Source organism: Manis pentadactyla, chromosome 8 (genome assembly GCF_030020395.1).
Source record: "Manis pentadactyla isolate mManPen7 chromosome 8, mManPen7.hap1, whole genome shotgun sequence".
Lineage (NCBI taxonomy): Eukaryota > Metazoa > Chordata > Mammalia > Pholidota > Manidae > Manis > Manis pentadactyla.
Window position 1 is genome coordinate 105,975,948 of NC_080026.1, and position 11,171 is coordinate 105,987,118.

At 33.3% G+C, this 11,171-nt stretch overlaps 1 protein-coding gene across 6 annotated transcripts in view; it reads left to right on the plus strand.

Annotated features, from left to right (window-relative positions):
• TBC1D12 (TBC1 domain family member 12) overlaps positions 1-10,604 on the plus strand; it is a 157,816-nt gene extending 147,212 nt beyond the window's left edge. For all 6 annotated transcript variants that reach the window (XM_057506114.1, XM_036886408.2, XM_036886407.2 and 3 more), the window contains 4 exons: positions 3,173-3,301; positions 3,555-3,664; positions 5,798-6,056; positions 6,816-10,604. In XM_057506114.1, the coding sequence (XP_057362097.1) occupies positions 3,173-3,301; positions 3,555-3,664; positions 5,798-6,056; positions 6,816-6,884 (567 nt within the window). In that variant the 3' untranslated portion in view covers positions 6,885-10,604. The remainder of the gene's footprint in view (positions 1-3,172; positions 3,302-3,554; positions 3,665-5,797; positions 6,057-6,815) is intronic.
• Positions 10,605-11,171: the final 567 nt, after the last annotated feature.

Sequence of the window (11,171 nt, forward strand, 5' to 3'; positions counted from 1 at the left end):
CAGGGCCGGGGCTTGTATCTTACCCCTTTCACCAGTCGCTAGGTTCTCGCTGGTGTAGCTGCAGTCTGGCCACTGTCCTGCGTCTTCTGGTCTCTCTTTTAGGGCTAGTTGTGTTTGTTGTATTTTCAAAAGTATATATGTTTTTGGGAGGAGATTCCCACTGTCCTACTCACGCCGCCATGTTGGCTCCGCCCCTCAATAGTATTTTAATAATACCAAAATAAAAATAAATAAACCATTAACCTAGTAAAAAACAAAACAAAACAACTCTTTGGGTCTTGAGAGTCACCTGTCTGTAGGTCCTCTGTCATAAGTTTTCTTCCTTGAAAAAAGGGAATAGGTAGCTATTATTTTGCCTGGATTGTTTGTATGCACATATAGTGAACTAGGCCTGCAGTACAGTGTGGCTCTGAGGTGAGTATATAATAAAAGTAGAAGTGAGAAGACAAACTGAATTTCCCAGTATCTCAGGAGGAATCTGAAACAGTAGACGAGGACTCAGAGATTACTATGAGAAGTTTGTAAACTTTATAACTTTCATTTATTTTTCACTACAACTCTTTGTTTCTCTGTAGTGATTATCAGTAAAACCTCTAAAATAAGAAAGATCTGTGTGCATATATGCATGGATAACAAAGAATGGGGAATCTGAGTAGACAGATGATCTCCTTCGTATCCTAGCCAGGCATAGGGAAGGAACAGAGGCGTCAAGTAACAGAAAGTGGATGGGTCACACAGGTTCTTCAACTAGTAAAATTTTATTTTCTTCAGCTGGGTAGTGTATATATAAATTTTTTATTGTTTGTGGGTTATTTTTTTATTTTATTTTGAACGACTTCAAACTAACAAAAGTTACAGTAGCTTCACCCCACCCCTCTTCCAGGATCTACTCGGGGTTATGTGTGGCATTTAGTTGTGTTATATCCTTAGTCTCCTATAATCTAGAATAGTTCCTTAGCCTTTTCTGTCACAACAATGATACTTTTGAAGAGTCAAACCCAACTGTTTTTACAGTGATCCTTTCTTGATAATTTTTGCAGTATTTTTCTGATCATTTCTTTATGATTAGATTTAGGTTACATTTTTATAAAACTACTACATCAACAACATGCCTGTTTTGGTGTATCACACTATAAGGTGATAAATAATACACACTATTCAGAAAAATTGGACTCTGAAGATATTGCAGGAATAACTATTTTTCTTATTTTCTTTTCATATATAGAAAAGAATGATATATGATAAATTTGAATGGGCTTTAAATAACTATGAATATGTGTAAAATAAAAATTCTAAGAAAGCGTTGTCATTGTTTAATTAGCAGTATTTTTTTTTCTTTGTGGTGGTATGTAAAATGATGTTTCCTACAGTAAACAGCATCTTAGGTTTAATTAAATTTGCTCTGCTACCCTTCTATTACAGATAGTTAGCAGTTTGCCCCTTACACCCGTTCAGCAAATATTGTGATATTAAGAATAAAATTGTGAATAAATAGACATGGTCTTCCTACTGTGTTAGTTTGCTATTGTTGCTGTAACAAATTACCACAAACTTAGTGGCTTTTACACAGCCCAACTTCATTATCTGACAGCTCTGGAGATTAGAAGACGTAAATAGATTTCCCTGGGCTCAGTTCAAGGTATTGGCAGAGCTATGTTCCTTCTGGAGGCTCTGAGGAAGAATCTGTTTCTTTGCCTTTTTCAGTCTCTAGAGACTGCCTACATTCCTTGGCTCTTGATCCCCTACCTGCCATCTTCAAAGCCAATAGTGTAGCGTCCTCAAATCTCTCTCTGACCCACCTGCCTCCCTCTTCCAATTACAAGGACTCTTGTGATGATTACTTTGGGCCTACCCACATAATTCAGGATAACCCATCTAATACAAGATCCTTGATCACATCTACAAAGTCCCTTTTGCCAGGTATGGTAGCATTTTCACAGGTTCTGGGGATAAGGACTTAGATACTTCATGGGTAAATTATTCTGCCTACCACAGGCTCTGTCCCCATGAAATTTATATTCTAGAAAATCAAATAGGCAATTACTGTAGAGTCTGCAAAGAGCACTCACAAGCCAGAGAAGTAGGAGAACAAAGAAACAGTGGATCACAGGAGCTAAGGGAATTCTGCTAAAAGGGTAGGAAAGTGTCCATTGGGTTTTTCAATAAATAATACCAGGACATTGGTCATCCTGGCAAGAGAAGTTTCAAGACAGTATAGTAATAGATTGAGCATCCAGCTGAAGCATGCTGGAAGTTTAAAGGGAGCTGAAAAAAAGTAGAAATAGTAATTATAGGCAAACCTTTCAAAAACATTTGGCTGGGAAGAAGAAACAGAAGTATCACTGCAAATATTCTTAGTGTTCTCTGTAAGTCTATTATACAAACCCCTACCAGGAACAAGTACTTGATTAACTAACTTTTTTAAAGAATGAATATTTCTACATTAGTTCCATATCATTAATCTGCTCAGAAATATACAATAGCTCCCCATAACTCACAAGCAAGCACTTCTAGAGCTTAGCCTTTTACTCAAGATCTTTCACAATTTATATATACATCCTACTTCTAATTTTCCCTATTATAAATTTTGTGCTTCAAGTATGCTAGTCCTATGTGTCTTTACTCCTACTTCTTTCTGTCTTAGAAATGTTTTTCCTTATTTCGCCCTCCTGCTTTTCACTATGTCAACTCCCCCACAATCTCTTCTTAATTGGAATTTCAGCAGCACTTCTCATAGATCTTTTATTTTTAGTTCTTCACTTTCTACCTCAGACAGATATGTTAAAACATTAAACATCGAAAACAGTTACCTAATTTTCATTAAATTTTGTGATGCTGTGCTCTTTGAAGGACATCAGACTGAGAAAATTAAAACTAGGTAGTACACTGAGGTCCTCGGCTTTTGTTGCAAGTAAAAGTTGATACTTTTTTTCTTTTTTCCAAAATTTTTCCTAATACTTTTTAAGCCACAACACATCAACAGGGAATGTAAAATTAGGGGGAATTCATAATTATTAGTGGGTATTACCTTTGCTATATTTACCTTCATTGGGAAATTAAGAAATCTTAGCTAATTCTACTTTGTAATAACACTAATTTTTCAGGAATATGCCAAAACTGTGTAGAATTATTATTGTAAGCATATTTTGGTTAATTTATTTTCCCTTTGAAGGTCCAAGGGATGTCCTTCATAGCAGCAGTTCTCATTCTCAATTTGGAAGAGGCAGATGCCTTCATTGCATTTGCAAATCTCCTGAATAAGCCATGTCAGTTGGCTTTCTTCCGTGTGGATCACAGCATGGTATGGGCATTTGGAATGAATCATGTTTTCCTTTGACTTCCAGTTGCTATGGTCTGAATGCTCTTTTTAATCAGAAGACTAAAATAATTTAATCATCTAAATTTTTCATTGATTTAATTTTTTGAATGCTTGATGAAAAGACTCTCAGAGGTGCTAAGCAAGATTTTTTGTTAATTTATGATATTAAGGATTTTATTTCTCTATTTCTAGAGTATATACTCTTTGATAATTTAATTGATATTTCTGTTTTTAGATGTTGAAATATTTTGCAACATTTGAAATATTTTTTGAAGAAAATCTCTCCAAACTATTTCTTCATTTCAAATCTTACAGTCTTACACCAGACATCTACTTGATAGACTGGTAAGTCATAACATACATAAAGTACAATAATTAAGAGGAAACAATGTATAACTTTTTGTGTCTTTTAAGAACTAGAGTAAATCTTATGCACAGGATCATACATATCAAAAACCTTTCCCTATAAATAGAGAAACTCCCACATATTTGTGGGGAGGCATTTGATTAAGCACATGGACTCTGGGTTGAAATCAAAATCCCTCAGTTTGTTTTAGTTTCCTACCAATAATGGGATTAATTATATCTGTATCTTGAGTTGCAGTGAGGATGTTATACATGTTTCTCATTCAATGATGAGTACATACTGAGGTCTTAAAGTTGCTAATTCCTTTATTTTTCTTAATACACAAGGACTTATGATAGAGGTTTTTTTTTTTTTTCTTTTACTAAGGGCTTTGCTTTTTCAAGGCCTTCAGGCTTTCTGACAGGGAAATGATGCTTTATTTAGGTGTTGATGTATTTTCACCTTTACAGTTCCAGTCCTTCCATTTTTACCTGGAGGATTTGCCTAAGGCTCTGGTGAGCAATAGCCAGATGATTATAGAATGGCGGGGTGGGGAGGGTGAGTTTTGCTAAAGAGATGGAGTAGATGATTTTGAGATGATTGTGAAGAGTATACATACAACACATTTAAACCTTAAATCCTAATCATTCAAAATTAGTGGGCTTCAAGTAAATGATATGAAGTTAGATAGAAAAATAAGTAACTAATGGTAATGATCAAATCTGGTATCTTCCCAGTTGTTTGGGCCTTCTTTTACCTAGGCTTTTAAACAAACTAAGTTATTTTTAAATGTATTCTCTTCTATTCCCACTAGGAACATTAGAGTTCCTCTGGGAAGGACCCAAGGAATGGTAGAAGAGTCTTATATCGTGGAACACAAAGGACCAGGGTTGAATACTAAATCTGTGAAGAAGGGGGAAAAAACCCTCAGTTTTCAGTCTTAAGGAGTGTGAATATGAGGCAAATCAGGAACACAATTGATATAAGGAGGATGATGGACCTAATAATATGCGAGTACTCTGTACAAGAAACTGCCTAGGCATTGCTGATACCCATTCTCATTTTGAACAGTGAGCTAGTGTTCTCTGTACTACTCCAAGAGTTTGCTTTTTGTTATGCAGTTAAATATGTGTTTATAATTTAAGAAGTAGACATGGACTTTTGTTTCACTGACTCTGTTGAACTCATTACATACAAATTCCAGAATCAATTGTGCAAGAAAAAAGAGGAATAAATAAGTGGCAGTGCTATTTTTTTGTGGGGGAGTGGAAGAGCCTTTCCATTGCCTTTCTCAGGTTTCATCAGCACTACCTCCAATAAACACAGTCTGTATTAAAAAATGTGCACTTTCTTTGCCAAGGCAGTTTCAAAAGAAGTCGTCTAGACCTGCTCTTTCCTACTTTCCAAACAATGCCATTCTCAAGCACTGGTGGATAAAGAATTACATGATCAGACATTGTCAGAAAAGATGGAAAACCATGTTGCTGATTCTGTTGGAGTGTATGTATACATGCTCTAGAAGAAGTAGTTAAGTACAGCTTAGTGAAGGGAAAAAACAGACAGTGGATATTTGTGGAAGGAGAAGACGAAGAGAGAAGTCAGACTTTAAGATTTTGTTACTTTTGAGTAGGTTACTAAAATATGATACTTGAGTTCCTCATACAATAATTGTAAGTAACTTACTGAGCATTTCTTCTGTGCCAGGTACTTTTAAATACCTTACTTTATTAACTCCTTTAATTTTCAGAACAATCCTAAGAGGTAGGTAGTATCATCTTTTGCTTGCTAATGAGGAAACTGAGGCAGCAAGGTAACTGTTTTACTCAAGGTAACACGATTGATAAGTTGCAAATCTAAGATTCAAACTCAGGCATTCTGATTTCAGAGTCCATACCCCTAACTACTAGGCTATTCTACCACTCTAGTTTGTATTAGGTCAGTATTTCTATGTAAGGTTATAAATTCACATAATTTCATTATTTATTACTTAGTTTCCCATTGCTTGTGTTCTTTGAAGGAAGGGCCATATCTTATTTGCCTTTTTTCCCTAAATAAGCACTGTTATTTTTATAGAGATGCTTATTTAATGAGTGAGTGAAAATTTCAATGACTATTTTTCTCCCTGATTTTAGGATCTTCACATTATATAGCAAATCACTACCACTTGATCTAGCCTGTCGAGTCTGGGATGTATTTTGCAGAGATGGGGAGGAATTTTTATTTAGGACTGGATTAGGAATCCTTCGATTGTATGAAGATATTCTCCTACAGATGGACTTTATTCATATAGCACAGTTTCTAACTAAATTACCGGAAGATATCACATCAGAAAAGCTGTTCAGCTGTATTGCAGCCATTCAGATGCAGAATAGCACCAAAAAATGGACTCAGGTAGAGTGCTATTTTCCTACCTCTAATATATGTGTTAAAATAATTGTTGACTTCTTGTAAAATAAGTTATGTATTTCTCAAAGGTTCGTGCTTAAGTTAAAAAAACTTGTTAAAAATAATTTTTAACTTTGAAAAAGCAAGAGTTTAAAATACATTCCTTGTCTTCCACCTATCTGAACCTATGATTTTATTTTTATGTAAACCCAGTAATAATATTTTGAGTCTAGGGAAATACAACCTACAATTGTCATGTATTTGCCAGAACAATTAGTTACTTTAGTATTTCAAATAGACAACAATTGTATTAAACACCTGCTGTGTACTAAGAGTTTGCAATAGAAAGAATATAATGTATGATCCTGCTTTTTAGATGCTCAGTCTTACTAGGGAAGCAAATATTGGCAGTCCAAGTTAAGTGTCATAAAAGATAGCATTATTACTTGTTCCACGAATGACAGAGAAACTCATAGTTTTATTGCCTATGAAAATGAAATGTAAGAATATTGGTCCAGAAAATGTTTTTTCTACCAAATTTCAAGAATAGTAATTTCAGAATACTTGGCAAGTGATGAAAACTAGAATCCAATTATATGCCATAAAATTGGGTTGAAACAAACGAGGATTTGAGAATGGCAGTCTTCCACGGGAGAGAGTTAAATGTGCTAAAGTTTTTTCATGTTAAGAAACTATAATTCCTTAAATATCTTTAATTTGCATGGTAGTTTTTTAAGATTAACCTTTACTTTATATAATTTCCAGGTCTTTGCATCTGTAATGAAGGATATTAAAGAAGGAGTCAAGAATAATAGTCCTGCTCTGAAAAGCTAATCTTCAAAATTAACAGACTAATTTAATATAAGAAATGTCTTTTTGATAAATTGTTTGTTTCTATGTAAAAAGCATGGAAGAAAATGTTGGAGAAATCTAAATCAAGACATGGAAAACTGCTGATTTTGAATTCCATGGTTGAAGTACATGAAATGAGTAACCTATTGACAGTATTAATAGAAAAGTATTTTGTAGGGAGAGCCATTTTACAAAGGTAACTGTTTAAATGGCTAGTTAATACTCCATAATATGGAGTGAACAGGTTCATGCAATAAAAAAATTTTTAATAGCTTTGGAGATACTTCAAAATTTTACAACTTTTCTTTTTTTTTAACAGTTACCATAAAAGCTCTTTGGAGGTCAGAGCAGGATTTTAAATACTACTTTAACTTCCAAACTACCATTCGAATTAAAAACCTTAGTACAGATTTGATCTCCAGTTCCAACCTTTTGATGATATTATAGACCATGAATAAGAAACTTTGATTATAAATTATTTGTTACTGAAGTTGTCATTCATCTTCATTCACAGGTTGGGCAAATTTGGGCTATCTGGGAACTAGAAATACTGGTGGGAGATTGTTTAGCATTTGTTTAGGTGTTTTTCCACAGTATCATGTCTATTTGCTGAAGGGAATTTTTTTCCTTAGGGAATTCCTATCACTCAAAGAATTTTAAAGTTTCTGTTTCTAGTCTAAGAAATTGTTCATTTAGTAATTTAAGAAAGCTAACTGGTAAAAGAAAAGTTCTTTGCACTTTAGTGGACTTCAGACTTGATTTGGGGGAGTAAGCCCATAAATATGAATGAAGTGTTTCACTGGTAAGAATTAAAAGTATGAATTCTGAGAGTTCTTAAACAGCATGCTACTTGGCAAGACTTAAATTTTTTTAGTTAAAATTTCTTCATTGTAGAAACAAAATTTGTTAATTCCAGTTTAAAGACTGAATTCTTAATATGTAGCCAAGTCTATGACTTGTAAAGCACTGTGCATAATTTCTAATCAATGGAAATAAGAGTAAAGAAAAAGAAAAAATTAACTTTTTTCTAATGAGTCTACCTTTGATGGCATATGGGTAAAGATATTAATTATTGGTAAATTGAAAATAAATTTATTATAATTCTTGAACCTAAAATAAATCACTTAGGTATTGTGAGAGATATCTCTATAACATGCTATTTGGTTAATAATTCTAGTTATAGTATGCTTTTATGTTGTAGTTTGCTTTGAAACAACATTTAAGCACACTATTTCTGTTAGTGGTATATAGTTTCCAACTAACAAGCCTGAGAACCTTGTTAGTGTAGTGACTGCTCTTTAAGAGTATGGGACCAGATGGTGCCCATATATTTTTACCCCATGGGTCATTCTAGCCTAGGGACCACTAGTGGAACCCTCAGAGTTAACTTCTGTCATAGGAGCTTGCTTAGTGGAAACTGGTAGTGTAATAAAATACTGAGGGAGTGCCCAGGGTCTCAATGGGATTTAGAATGACATTTTTCACTCTGGTAACTACTCCTTGGTATTGGTGGCCCCGACAGAGGGAACGTAACCCCGGCAGTAATCTCAATTGAGATTATACTACCTGCTTAAATTTAATCTTACTTTGATGTATTTGTTTCCTGAGCTGGACTTAAGTTACTGTATTTCTTTTTCTCATTTTTATTATTGTACAGTTTCTTTACCTTTCAAGTATAAATGTGTATATAAAATGTAAATATAAGGAATTCACTAAAAACCACTATTAAAACAATTACTGTGTAAATAAAACTTGTAAGCAGAGTAATTACTTGAAATGAGTTTTCATTACTTTGGGGATACCTGAGTTTTTTGTTGTTTTTTTTACCACATTGGAGAAAAAAAGGGATAAACTTATTTTGCCAGATTTCTCTTCCAAGGGATGTACCATGCCTTCAGCCTCTTGAGGTTGACATTACTGGCAGCTAAAATACTGTACTGTATCGTCCCTTGAGCCTCTTATACAGACAGTATAGGTAGGATTATTTACATGATCAGTGCATGAGTTTTTTAGTTAAAAAGTATATCTTCAATTTAAAAAATAACTTCTTAAATTTCACATTTTAATAGCGTTTCATTTGTTTTTCTACTTAATATGTATATTTCTCACTTTATTGTCCTTTTAGCCCAGGTCTACATTACATTTTTTAAGTGCTACTAGAAAAGTCAAGTAACTACATAGTTTTATAAAATCATTGAGCATTGTCAAAGTTTTTGCTGATTTTTTTTTGCATTAATGACCTTCATATAATGTTACTAGTTTGAGTATATTTGACTTTTACAAAATTAGGTAGCATTTGCAAAGGGGTATTGAAATTCTCAAAGCCTCTGATTTTAGGATAACAGCTTTCATTGTAGCTGTGAAACTAATGCTATTTTTATCTAGAACGTCAACTTTTTGTGTCTGTACTGTTGGAGGGTATAATTCTAATGTACATAATCATGGAATTTATCTTCACAGTGCCACATTATTTTGATTTTTCATTATTTCTGTTTGGATAAAATTGTCTTGTATTCCATAAGCATATTTAGACAGTAGAGACTGGTATATAAGAAGCAGAAAACGTGTGAAGTAGCATTGGAAAATCCGATTTTAATTTGCCATGACTAGTTGATATAATGACTTGTTGACAGAAAATTGTCTTACTTCTAGGGGTAAAGGAGATTTTTTTCATTGAATTCATATTATTTTGATGTTGTCAAAGCAGTGTTCAAAATATGAATTCCCAAATGTAGTAAAACTTCATTAACTAGAACTTTACTGCTTCACAACATGTAAAAATGAAAATTAAATAGAAGTTTTAAAGAAGATTTCAAGGAAACAACCCACTTAAGAGAGAAAAGAAAACCTTGCCCTTTAAAAATATTATTTGCTTACTAACATCATAATTGCAGTAGAACTGAGCTACTTAGTACTTTAATTGCAAATCCCTGATTATGTGCCAAGCACTGCCTCTCAATAGTTTTACAGGCAAAATAAAGTTACTAGGCTTGGGAAGTTAGCAAAATTGCATTTCTTTCCAAACATTTTGGTATTCATATTGATTTTCCCTTGATTCCAATTAATGAGGTTTTACTATCTGCATTTCATTTTATGAGTTGGGTTTATTTTCTAATAAACACCAGGAAGTAAGTTTGACTTTAAAAATTGCATTGCAAAAGTGTTGCATTTGTTGAACATTTAAGTAAACAGTACTTTCATGATTTTATTTAAGGTAAAATGACTTTTGTACTATTGTATTTGGAGAATCATTTTTTGTGAAAATGTAAAGGATAAACTAATACAAGTTGGGAGAAGTATATAAAATTGGCCACAATGTTTTATATATATATATATATATATATGTTCCCATTTTTCATCTTTAGGCATAATATTGTACACAATGGTATAATAAAAGCAGAAAGTGAAGCTTCAAATTTTCCTGGTCTAGGCAATATTGATGTTTTATGTAGATGATGAATTCTGATTATCACATAAATCTTAAGGCTTTTAATTTTAGCATCTATATCCTTAAGAAACTTTGAAAGGGAAATATTTACTTGATTAAAATCTTTGTAGATTGTAAAAGGCTTTGAATTCCTGTGTTTGGACTTTAAAGGTGAGAACATAAATTGGAAAGTGTTTGAATTATAGGTTTTATTCTTTCTTAAGTTATACCAAGTGATTAAATAAATTGTTCTGCAATAAGGTAATTTCTCATTACTTTGTTGTGATATTTCTTCTGATTAGATTTTTAAAGCCACTTAATGTGAGCCCTTGAAAAGTAAACAATTCTCATCAAACTTTTAATTAGATTACATCTTTATGATGATTTAAAAGTATAAATCCTACCATTTCCTTGCTCAAGACCTCCTAGTGGCCTTTCTCAATAAACATCCAAACTCTACCTTGCTTTGCAAGGTTCTAGCTGTCTGATCTCTGCCCCTCTCTACAATTTCAACTACCTTGCAGTCTCATTAATTCCACTATAAACCTAATGAATTTCTTGTCACGTCTCAATCTGCTAACCTCTTCTCTACCTAAGGGCTTTTACTCTTGCTGTTCCTCTGAGATGGTTTTTGGCTTATGTACTGTTTTCATTTAGGTCCCTGCTTAATGTCACTTCCTGAGTTGGACTTGTCTCTGAATACCATTCTTTATCATTCTCATGACCTTACTCTGCTTCATATTTTTTATAGTATCTATTACTTATCACTATTTGGCATTGTTTTACATGTTGTCTCTATAGTGTAAACTCTGAGGTCAGAAACATTGCCTTTTACCACTGAA